At 38.5% G+C, this 13,050-nt stretch overlaps 2 protein-coding genes across 3 annotated transcripts in view; one reads left to right on the forward strand and one right to left on the reverse strand.

Moving 5' to 3' along the window:
• The window catches only part of LOC126372396 (uncharacterized), a 58,637-nt gene that overhangs the window by 31,996 nt on the left and 13,591 nt on the right, over positions 1–13,050 (forward strand). The gene's annotated exons all lie outside the window — the stretch shown is intronic.
• Positions 11,518–12,404, reverse strand: LOC126372401 (uncharacterized). Its single transcript, XM_050018123.1, has one exon. It carries the CDS (start codon positions 12,370–12,372, stop codon positions 11,962–11,964), a length of 411 nt encoding a protein of 136 aa, XP_049874080.1. The 5' UTR covers positions 12,373–12,404; the 3' UTR covers positions 11,518–11,961.

Consider the following 13,050-nt stretch of genomic DNA (forward strand, 5'->3'; position numbering starts at 1 on the left):
TGTCTTAAACGTTGTACAGGGTGAGAGCCTTCAGCGCTCCTCATTTGTCCGGCCAAGTAGTTAATGCCATCTGCGGCAAATCTACAATAAGTCACGTCAAAAAAAAAAGTTGGTTGGTGATGTGTGGTTAGGACCGATATGTTTTATTGCCGGTTGATTTGCCGCTAGTCTGGTCTTCCACTTCGCAGCCTCTAAACTTTTGATTAGATCTGTAATACGTAAACAGAATTGTGCTATGTATTTCCACCGGTAAGCAGAGACTAGGGAGTTTGATTTGCCATGTATTTGTGTGTAAAATGCATTTCTAAGGTAACTAACTCTTCTTCTGGCAGTTTATTAATTATAGCTTTGACTTTCATTGTTTAGTGTGTACATCGACTCTACCTACTTTTGATGAAGGAATTACATGCTTTTTTATTCAATATCTGAATCTATTTGAAGTTAATGAGTATGTACTTGTTTTAAAGTCGTAAGATCGAATGTTCTTATGAAATGCTATCCCCATTATTTAACTATTGTGTCTGGAAATCTTGGCCGCAATAGAAGAAAAAGGTAGGAAAGTCCCTAACGCGCATTGTGTTTGAGAACCGCTGTCGCCGGTTCAACCCGCTCTCTTTTGCTACTATTCCTCCAACAGATAACTACGATAGCTCTGTATAACATAAACTTATATATATCCCACTACTGGGCACAGGACTCACCTCAATCAACCGGAGGGGGTATGGAACATACTCCACCACGCTGCTCCACTGTGGATTGGTGGAGGTATTTTTACGGCTAATAGCCGGGGCCAACGGCTTAACGTGTTATTTTTTCAGACAATCAGGTGATTTAAGCCTGTAAAGTCCTTACCAAACAAAGGACAGTCTCACAAAGTGATTTCATTAATGTCCCCATCGAACCCGGACCTCCAGATCGTGAGCCTAACGCTCTAACCATTAGACCACGGAGGCTGTCATGTTATGATAGTATAGAGCTCTATTGCTTCTCAAATTCCATAGCCACTTTACCGGCAATATATATTCATATATACATTCATTTTTTTTTGTATTTCACGTGATACGCTGCAGTTTTATCATTACTTTTCGTAAGATACTACATATAAAGTATATTTTTTGATATATGTATAGCCGATCTTACTAAGGATTTTAGCGTTCTTGTGATAAGGAGGGATCTCCTTGAATGATAGTCGATAATTATTTGTTTTTTGCCCTGTAGATTATAATGCACAAGACGACCTTTTTTTTATAGTATATACTATCGTGGAGCTCCGTGCTTCGTAAAGTTTGCGGATGAGTGGAGTGCAAAGTTGAATTATTTGCTCATACGTTTCGCGCTCACTGGGCCTCTCCAACTTTTCTATTCCGTGATACTAACCTGGTTAATTCATTGTTTTTAAGTTTTTGTCTTTCCCTACATTTTCCTACGAAATTATTCTTTGCAGTGCACACATGACTCAGTAAGCTATTTACCCAAATTCAAAGTAACGAGGCGAAGGCGGAAACTTTCTTTATTTACTTACCAATGGATTATTTTGTTTGAACAGCCGGTGGCATGCTTGGAGGCCAGTAAACCAGAGAAATACTCACTCACTCACGCATTTCAGTGCCGCATTATCCTACAAGCAAATTATCCAATTTCGCCTAGGCATTGTGCTCAAGCCTAAGTTCAAGTTCTGTTTCTGGCTGTTGTCGTTGACGTACCAGAAACAAAACGAAAAAAAAAGCTATATAGGTTCCTACCTACTATCTCCTAGCGTTATCCCGTTTTCACAGGGTTCGTTTGACAGGTCCGGGCACTATATACAATTTGTATTGTATTGTACAAAACCACCTACCTATACAAATAAAAAAATGCACTGGTTTTTACTGTCTTCTTCTATCGTGTGGGTTGTGAGGTGGAGTACCAACCTCATCGAGTTGAGTTGCCAACGTTAGAAACGTTAGAAAGAAGCAGCTACTTACATTGTATGAGAATGTCAAATTTTCCTTCAAATCTGTCTGTCTTGCAATCTTTGAGGGCTAATTACTTAGTTTTTTGCCAGTATTAAGGGTACTTTTTTGGATGTTTCTAAAAGCCTATTAAATGGAGCAGTTTTTAGAAATACTTTCAGTGTCCATGACAATCTCATGTGTTTATTATTCTTCGGCGAAGTTTTAACAACTGTAACAATTTTGGTCGAATTCTCACTTTGACTTCCGATAACTTTTTTTTTATACTTGATTTGACTTTGATTTATCTTTGATTGAGCGGTACATAGCCCTAGGCATAGTTGTGAAGTAAAATAAAATAATTATTAAGAAAGGGATAGCGACAAAATGATTATTTCTGAAGTAAGGTAGAAAATTTAGAAAAAGGTACAAAATGGGTCATATCTCCTAAACCGTAAATAATTGCTGAACATACATGGGGGTGTTTCTGGTAGCTAATGAGCCCCTCTATCTAATTTTTTATTTTGAACCTGAACTTCTGGGCCACCCTGTATAATATAATTAGCGCCGCGCGCGGCGCGGTTGTCATGCAGACCCGGCAGGGAGTATATTGCTTAGGGCATTATGTAGTCTTAATCCGGCACTGCCGGTTACTTGTATGTACGAGTACCTAGCGGTAAAGAAGTGAGTGCACATAAGACAATTAGGTGTCAGTAGGTCGGGTTCAATAATTACTCATCTCTTACAGACGTGTAACGGTGCCTGACGGTGATTTTGTACAAGTTTGACAGCTCACTGGAAAGTATCGACCCGTCGAACTACATCGCTGGAGCCACTCCGGAATTGTATACACTTTCAAACTTTCCAAATAACGTTATTGTATCAAATAAATTCGGCCGATGTAAATAAAAATATATTCAGTTTAAAATGTAAATATTAGTTTTCTCGTGGCCTTAAATATTTGGTTTTAAATATTTATTTTACGATAGTTTGTTGACAACGTTTTTCTCTTATTTGCAAATGCGGAATATTTCCGATTCACATCTACTTTATTTGTTTTTATTTTTGCATGGTTGAACTTTTGAGCATAAAATACATGTAACAAAGTAATTTGTAATAATTATTATCTGGTTCCTTGGGGGAGGCCTATGCCCAGCAGTGGGCGTCGTACGGCTGACATGATTATCTGGTTATCGATGGTATTATCAGCAATGACATTGCCGCTGTAATATAACTCCGTCATTCAATGGTATGCGGGTTTAAATATCGAGGACATTTTCATTTCCTTACTGTACATCCATTTATTATACTATCGCAAGGATGTTAGAATCTTGATTGATTTAGTAGAATAGCATTGTAACTTCAAACCTACTTGCGTACAATGTATGAGATACTTAGTGAATATACGTGAACTTTATTGACTAATCTTGTAGTAGAGTACGGTATGCTTTAGAAAAAAGCCACACTTGACATGTACCCATTGTAATATTGTTAAAACTTTTGTTTAATTTGTAGATTGAAGGAATAAGGATACATTAAGGGAGGAAAGAAGGTTCCACGAGCATGTTCCCTACGGGGAGAGGTAGGCGAGGTCAAACCCCAGAAGAAAACTTCCTTATCAAAATCACAAATTATACGAAAACATGTAAAAACTTACACCTTGTTTATGAGATAATAAGTATAATTACAACTATTTGATATATTTTACATCGACAGAGTTGTCTTTTGTTGTTAATAATTAAGTAAGTAAGATGAGTTACTTTGAAAGCTTTCAAGTGGACATAAAGATATTTGTTGTTGCGAACTATCCGTGTGGGTTAATTGCGTAGGAGTTGAAGGGCGCAGGGTAAATGCCCTAGTTGACGACACGACGAGCTAGGTGCGACGCCGAGTCTAGCTTCGTCGCAATTTACAAAAAAAACCGTACTCGTCCTCTTTAAAACCCGGCTTTTTATTAACACAGATCTCTATTAACGAATCGTTGACATTACTTTAAAGCGTATTAAAATATACAGAAATAAAAACAAGAAATAAACATAAATGTTGTTCGTTATCTTTGTAACTTCATTGTTATTTCGTTCTCATATCAAATAATTTTAAACAGTTCCATTTAAAACACAATTAAAATTAATATAAATACTTGACAATTACATTTAATTAATACCGTTTTTCATGTATCCAACCTCGGTAAATGTTTGTTTTTGTGAATATCATATTTAATAATGAAAAGAACCTTCGTAGTTCAGTGTTTAATAATTGTTATAGAAATTATAATGGTAATTGATAGTGATTAAGTACTTTAATGAATTGTAATTAGTAATTAGTAACATTATCGTATAAAATATTATGTAGTGTTAGATCTGTACAAAAATACTACTGTATTATACAGGTACGTACAGGTACGTTGCAACTTTATAAAGGTTGAGTTTTTAACCCATAATTACCTCTCTTAGGATAAAAAACTATCCCAAAAAGTCTATTACTGGGTAACTACGGTAGGTTTCTATTGAAATATACAAAATTGGTTCTAAATATATACACGTGCGGTTGCTATTTTTTACTACATCGGATTACGAGCCAAGTACCTACATATCGAGTTCGTAAAAGGTTCAAGCCAATTTTCCGTTCATACTTATTCTGTTCATTTCATATTTTACGGACTCGCAATATTTTGTGTGCGCGCAATCACATTTGTTTCTCGATAGACTGCAGTTTGTCTGGCGATTCAATATCTTTTCACAGAATAAATAGTTACAATATATTTAGCATAGCATTAGGATATTAAATATCATGATGCTAAGTACATCACAGTATCATCAAATAATTACCATAATATTAGTAATTTCCAACGTACACTTAAAACGGTATTTGCAATTGGTTACCGTAGTCATTTTTTCGTGCATATTCGTGTAGTGGGACCATAAAAGTTATAAAAAAGATTAGATATTGTGTTGGCAAGTTTTTGTCGGGTGTTCAGGTAATATATAATGGGTTGTTAGTAGTTGCGTGGTAGAGTAGCTGGTTACCTTGGATGGTGAAATCAGGACCAGCGCGGAAGTCGCTCGTTGTTCGGATGTCGTACATGATGCGTACCTAGAAATATGTGTCTCAGCCTACCATCATTGTACCTAATGTTTTGTATCACGATAATAAATGAGACGCTAATCTATTTGAACAGTAATTGTGCCCCATGCTAATAGATTGAGTTCGTATTTGTTACGGTTTATTGGTTCTCTATTTCTCCATTATTAAACTTTATTCTTATGTTGACCTAGACCAAGTAGGAACCGTCAGTTACATTCATGCATCTACGTACCTACTGGTTCATACTAATTGTTGTGTCGTGAACCTATGCAGCTCACTGTAACCGTTGTAGCAATTCGACCATAACTCTGACGATTACCAACCAATAATTCTTGCATGAGTGCCTAAGAACAGGCCCTCGTGACACCGATTGTGCCAACTGCATTTTAAACTCGCATACATTATATTTCATTGTTCCCATTACGACATGATAGGGTCTAATTGCAGTAATATTCTATAAGCACAGCTAGCGCTCGCACGCAACACCTTGAAGCCTGGCCCTGCTAATTTGCAGGTTAATGTTTTAAATACTTTTTTTTATTGAACATTCTTCGAGTACTAGTTGGTATATCCGTTTCCATTATTACGTCCCAGCCTAATTAAACACACTAATCCTGAAGCTACCAGCGGAAACTGAATATTAATTCCGAGTTATTAACACGTTTATTAAATTCAAGTGCACATTTAAAATTGCGCAAAATGTGTTATTATGCGGTCATTGTACGTATGCCTACTTACCGTGCGATGAGGAGTTGGCTTCTAGGTCGACAGCCAGCTCCTGTAATCCGTCTACGCTTGAACGTTTCCACTGGCAGACAATACATTATATCAAAGCTATACAAAATGTTATCCTGCTTGACATTTATAGGATTGAAACGGAATAAAATATCGACTGACTTATTCATAATAATTTTATTCAACTAACTAGTTTTCCTAATAGATTTATTACGTAATCACCACTGTGTGTGTGTGTAGTGTACAATCAAGAAACTGTGTGATTAAGTCACAGAAACAAAACAAAATAACGTGGATTTATTATTTTTGAAGGTCAACAAAAAATCTCCATACACTATTGTTTTATCTAAAATTTAATATTTAATGTTAATTTATTGGTAGGTAGGTACTCTGTCAATCGTTGCCTCCCGACCGTCGTAGTAACGGCGTAACTTGAGCGTTCGATCACAGCCACTTCATATAAATAACATAACACTAATTAGCAGTCCATGCAGTGCGCACTCGTGAACACGGGAGATGCGCCCGGGGGCGGGATCCACGGAGCGTCAGCGCAACCTTGACATTTGGCGGAGGCGAGCGCGCCGGCGCCGGCGTACGGGCCACTAGCCCCAGCGACGGAAGCGGTAGTAGCTCGGGACCGGGAGATACGGGTACCTCGCCGGCACGTTCACATGCTCCAGATTGTATCCTCGGCGCCGCCGCACCAGCTCCTCGCCCGCCTCCGGCTCCACACGTCTCTTCGCTGGCCGCACGATCCTCACTACGTTAGATTCTAATATCACGTTATCGGCTGCTAACGCCTCATCTGGCCGGAGTCTAGTTATGAGCTTCGCTCTGTTCTTCTGCGAAGCCAGGAACTCATCGCTGAGCACAAAGTCCTCGAGTTTTCTGCTGTGCAGCTGGTTGAGGTTGGTGGCGTCTATTTCCCTCTCGTAGCCGAGGCGGTCGCGCGGCAGTGGGTCGGCGAGCGCTTTTTGATATATGTATAGCCGATCTTACTAAGGATTTTAGCGTTCTTGTGATAAGGAGGGATCTCCTTGAATGATAGTCGATAATTATTTGTTTTTTGCCCTGTAGATTATAATGCACAAGACGACCTTTTTTTTATAGTATATACTATCGTGGAGCTCCGTGCTTCGTAAAGTTTGCGGATGAGTGGAGTGCAAAGTTGAATTATTTGCTCATACGTTTCGCGCTCACTGGGCCTCTCCAACTTTTCTATTCCGTGATACTAACCTGGTTAATTCATTGTTTTTAAGTTTTTGTCTTTCCCTACATTTTCCTACGAAATTATTCTTTGCAGTGCACACATGACTCAGTAAGCTATTTACCCAAATTCAAAGTAACGAGGCGAAGGCGGAAACTTTCTTTATTTACTTACCAATGGATTATTTTGTTTGAACAGCCGGTGGCATGCTTGGAGGCCAGTAAACCAGAGAAATACTCACTCACTCACGCATTTCAGTGCCGCATTATCCTACAAGCAAATTATCCAATTTCGCCTAGGCATTGTGCTCAAGCCTAAGTTCAAGTTCTGTTTCTGGCTGTTGTCGTTGACGTACCAGAAACAAAACGAAAAAAAAAGCTATATAGGTTCCTACCTACTATCTCCTAGCGTTATCCCGTTTTCACAGGGTTCGTTTGACAGGTCCGGGCACTATATACAATTTGTATTGTATTGTACAAAACCACCTACCTATACAAATAAAAAAATGCACTGGTTTTTACTGTCTTCTTCTATCGTGTGGGTTGTGAGGTGGAGTACCAACCTCATCGAGTTGAGTTGCCAACGTTAGAAACGTTAGAAAGAAGCAGCTACTTACATTGTATGAGAATGTCAAATTTTCCTTCAAATCTGTCTGTCTTGCAATCTTTGAGGGCTAATTACTTAGTTTTTTGCCAGTATTAAGGGTACTTTTTTGGATGTTTCTAAAAGCCTATTAAATGGAGCAGTTTTTAGAAATACTTTCAGTGTCCATGACAATCTCATGTGTTTATTATTCTTCGGCGAAGTTTTAACAACTGTAACAATTTTGGTCGAATTCTCACTTTGACTTCCGATAACTTTTTTTTTATACTTGATTTGACTTTGATTTATCTTTGATTGAGCGGTACATAGCCCTAGGCATAGTTGTGAAGTAAAATAAAATAATTATTAAGAAAGGGATAGCGACAAAATGATTATTTCTGAAGTAAGGTAGAAAATTTAGAAAAAGGTACAAAATGGGTCATATCTCCTAAACCGTAAATAATTGCTGAACATACATGGGGGTGTTTCTGGTAGCTAATGAGCCCCTCTATCTAATTTTTTATTTTGAACCTGAACTTCTGGGCCACCCTGTATAATATAATTAGCGCCGCGCGCGGCGCGGTTGTCATGCAGACCCGGCAGGGAGTATATTGCTTAGGGCATTATGTAGTCTTAATCCGGCACTGCCGGTTACTTGTATGTACGAGTACCTAGCGGTAAAGAAGTGAGTGCACATAAGACAATTAGGTGTCAGTAGGTCGGGTTCAATAATTACTCATCTCTTACAGACGTGTAACGGTGCCTGACGGTGATTTTGTACAAGTTTGACAGCTCACTGGAAAGTATCGACCCGTCGAACTACATCGCTGGAGCCACTCCGGAATTGTATACACTTTCAAACTTTCCAAATAACGTTATTGTATCAAATAAATTCGGCCGATGTAAATAAAAATATATTCAGTTTAAAATGTAAATATTAGTTTTCTCGTGGCCTTAAATATTTGGTTTTAAATATTTATTTTACGATAGTTTGTTGACAACGTTTTTCTCTTATTTGCAAATGCGGAATATTTCCGATTCACATCTACTTTATTTGTTTTTATTTTTGCATGGTTGAACTTTTGAGCATAAAATACATGTAACAAAGTAATTTGTAATAATTATTATCTGGTTCCTTGGGGGAGGCCTATGCCCAGCAGTGGGCGTCGTACGGCTGACATGATTATCTGGTTATCGATGGTATTATCAGCAATGACATTGCCGCTGTAATATAACTCCGTCATTCAATGGTATGCGGGTTTAAATATCGAGGACATTTTCATTTCCTTACTGTACATCCATTTATTATACTATCGCAAGGATGTTAGAATCTTGATTGATTTAGTAGAATAGCATTGTAACTTCAAACCTACTTGCGTACAATGTATGAGATACTTAGTGAATATACGTGAACTTTATTGACTAATCTTGTAGTAGAGTACGGTATGCTTTAGAAAAAAGCCACACTTGACATGTACCCATTGTAATATTGTTAAAACTTTTGTTTAATTTGTAGATTGAAGGAATAAGGATACATTAAGGGAGGAAAGAAGGTTCCACGAGCATGTTCCCTACGGGGAGAGGTAGGCGAGGTCAAACCCCAGAAGAAAACTTCCTTATCAAAATCACAAATTATACGAAAACATGTAAAAACTTACACCTTGTTTATGAGATAATAAGTATAATTACAACTATTTGATATATTTTACATCGACAGAGTTGTCTTTTGTTGTTAATAATTAAGTAAGTAAGATGAGTTACTTTGAAAGCTTTCAAGTGGACATAAAGATATTTGTTGTTGCGAACTATCCGTGTGGGTTAATTGCGTAGGAGTTGAAGGGCGCAGGGTAAATGCCCTAGTTGACGACACGACGAGCTAGGTGCGACGCCGAGTCTAGCTTCGTCGCAATTTACAAAAAAAACCGTACTCGTCCTCTTTAAAACCCGGCTTTTTATTAACACAGATCTCTATTAACGAATCGTTGACATTACTTTAAAGCGTATTAAAATATACAGAAATAAAAACAAGAAATAAACATAAATGTTGTTCGTTATCTTTGTAACTTCATTGTTATTTCGTTCTCATATCAAATAATTTTAAACAGTTCCATTTAAAACACAATTAAAATTAATATAAATACTTGACAATTACATTTAATTAATACCGTTTTTCATGTATCCAACCTCGGTAAATGTTTGTTTTTGTGAATATCATATTTAATAATGAAAAGAACCTTCGTAGTTCAGTGTTTAATAATTGTTATAGAAATTATAATGGTAATTGATAGTGATTAAGTACTTTAATGAATTGTAATTAGTAATTAGTAACATTATCGTATAAAATATTATGTAGTGTTAGATCTGTACAAAAATACTACTGTATTATACAGGTACGTACAGGTACGTTGCAACTTTATAAAGGTTGAGTTTTTAACCCATAATTACCTCTCTTAGGATAAAAAACTATCCCAAAAAGTCTATTACTGGGTAACTACGGTAGGTTTCTATTGAAATATACAAAATTGGTTCTAAATATATACACGTGCGGTTGCTATTTTTTACTACATCGGATTACGAGCCAAGTACCTACATATCGAGTTCGTAAAAGGTTCAAGCCAATTTTCCGTTCATACTTATTCTGTTCATTTCATATTTTACGGACTCGCAATATTTTGTGTGCGCGCAATCACATTTGTTTCTCGATAGACTGCAGTTTGTCTGGCGATTCAATATCTTTTCACAGAATAAATAGTTACAATATATTTAGCATAGCATTAGGATATTAAATATCATGATGCTAAGTACATCACAGTATCATCAAATAATTACCATAATATTAGTAATTTCCAACGTACACTTAAAACGGTATTTGCAATTGGTTACCGTAGTCATTTTTTCGTGCATATTCGTGTAGTGGGACCATAAAAGTTATAAAAAAGATTAGATATTGTGTTGGCAAGTTTTTGTCGGGTGTTCAGGTAATATATAATGGGTTGTTAGTAGTTGCGTGGTAGAGTAGCTGGTTACCTTGGATGGTGAAATCAGGACCAGCGCGGAAGTCGCTCGTTGTTCGGATGTCGTACATGATGCGTACCTAGAAATATGTGTCTCAGCCTACCATCATTGTACCTAATGTTTTGTATCACGATAATAAATGAGACGCTAATCTATTTGAACAGTAATTGTGCCCCATGCTAATAGATTGAGTTCGTATTTGTTACGGTTTATTGGTTCTCTATTTCTCCATTATTAAACTTTATTCTTATGTTGACCTAGACCAAGTAGGAACCGTCAGTTACATTCATGCATCTACGTACCTACTGGTTCATACTAATTGTTGTGTCGTGAACCTATGCAGCTCACTGTAACCGTTGTAGCAATTCGACCATAACTCTGACGATTACCAACCAATAATTCTTGCATGAGTGCCTAAGAACAGGCCCTCGTGACACCGATTGTGCCAACTGCATTTTAAACTCGCATACATTATATTTCATTGTTCCCATTACGACATGATAGGGTCTAATTGCAGTAATATTCTATAAGCACAGCTAGCGCTCGCACGCAACACCTTGAAGCCTGGCCCTGCTAATTTGCAGGTTAATGTTTTAAATACTTTTTTTTATTGAACATTCTTCGAGTACTAGTTGGTATATCCGTTTCCATTATTACGTCCCAGCCTAATTAAACACACTAATCCTGAAGCTACCAGCGGAAACTGAATATTAATTCCGAGTTATTAACACGTTTATTAAATTCAAGTGCACATTTAAAATTGCGCAAAATGTGTTATTATGCGGTCATTGTACGTATGCCTACTTACCGTGCGATGAGGAGTTGGCTTCTAGGTCGACAGCCAGCTCCTGTAATCCGTCTACGCTTGAACGTTTCCACTGGCAGACAATACATTATATCAAAGCTATACAAAATGTTATCCTGCTTGACATTTATAGGATTGAAACGGAATAAAATATCGACTGACTTATTCATAATAATTTTATTCAACTAACTAGTTTTCCTAATAGATTTATTACGTAATCACCACTGTGTGTGTGTGTAGTGTACAATCAAGAAACTGTGTGATTAAGTCACAGAAACAAAACAAAATAACGTGGATTTATTATTTTTGAAGGTCAACAAAAAATCTCCATACACTATTGTTTTATCTAAAATTTAATATTTAATGTTAATTTATTGGTAGGTAGGTACTCTGTCAATCGTTGCCTCCCGACCGTCGTAGTAACGGCGTAACTTGAGCGTTCGATCACAGCCACTTCATATAAATAACATAACACTAATTAGCAGTCCATGCAGTGCGCACTCGTGAACACGGGAGATGCGCCCGGGGGCGGGATCCACGGAGCGTCAGCGCAACCTTGACATTTGGCGGAGGCGAGCGCGCCGGCGCCGGCGTACGGGCCACTAGCCCCAGCGACGGAAGCGGTAGTAGCTCGGGACCGGGAGATACGGGTACCTCGCCGGCACGTTCACATGCTCCAGATTGTATCCTCGGCGCCGCCGCACCAGCTCCTCGCCCGCCTCCGGCTCCACACGTCTCTTCGCTGGCCGCACGATCCTCACTACGTTAGATTCTAATATCACGTTATCGGCTGCTAACGCCTCATCTGGCCGGAGTCTAGTTATGAGCTTCGCTCTGTTCTTCTGCGAAGCCAGGAACTCATCGCTGAGCACAAAGTCCTCGAGTTTTCTGCTGTGCAGCTGGTTGAGGTTGGTGGCGTCTATTTCCCTCTCGTAGCCGAGGCGGTCGCGCGGCAGTGGGTCGGCGAGCGCGGGCGCCACGAGCGCGAAGGCGATCGCGAGATACGCGTGCATGATGCGGTGTATGTCGGCTGTTTGAGCCGCGCGCGTTCTACACACATTTTATATATGCGAGCGATCGATACGTTCCCAATTTGAGTAAATTTTTTTGTGATGGCTGTACTGAGAAGCGGTCTTGAACTTGATAGTGGGATGCAGGTGCCGCGGAGATCGTCTCCAGCGGGACGCTCGGGTCATGCGCTTTACCGCATTGCAATTACTCGCATAATTTGATGCACCGGTGGCTACGAACGCTCATGAACCTTGTTCCACTTATATTAGTCGACATTACCTGCCGTCATTCTTAAGATACAAGGTGACCATCATGTGCGGTGGGCATAGATTATATCACACCTTGTATCTAATGACGTGCATTTTACCTACGAATCTTATTTTGTAGTACTTACTTAGTATTACATTCCGCGTAACAAAGGGTACCTTCGCACGTCTGGGTCTGGTCGCGGGTTACAACACTACGGGTATATAATTGTAACAACAGTAAATCAGAAGAAGAGATACGTAGAAGCTCGAGAGGCTATAATAAATAGAGATTCCGTCGGATGAAGGCTGCACATTAGAGCTTAGATTTGTGCAAGTAGAAAACGGGAGCTTAGTAATATAAATAACATAACCAATGTCAAGGACGAGCTGAGTGTACGACGTATATAATACGATACAATTGAAAGGGTTATA

The sequence above is a fragment of the Pectinophora gossypiella genome, chromosome 14, assembly GCF_024362695.1.
Source record: "Pectinophora gossypiella chromosome 14, ilPecGoss1.1, whole genome shotgun sequence".
In the NCBI taxonomy this organism is placed as follows: domain Eukaryota; kingdom Metazoa; phylum Arthropoda; class Insecta; order Lepidoptera; family Gelechiidae; genus Pectinophora; species Pectinophora gossypiella.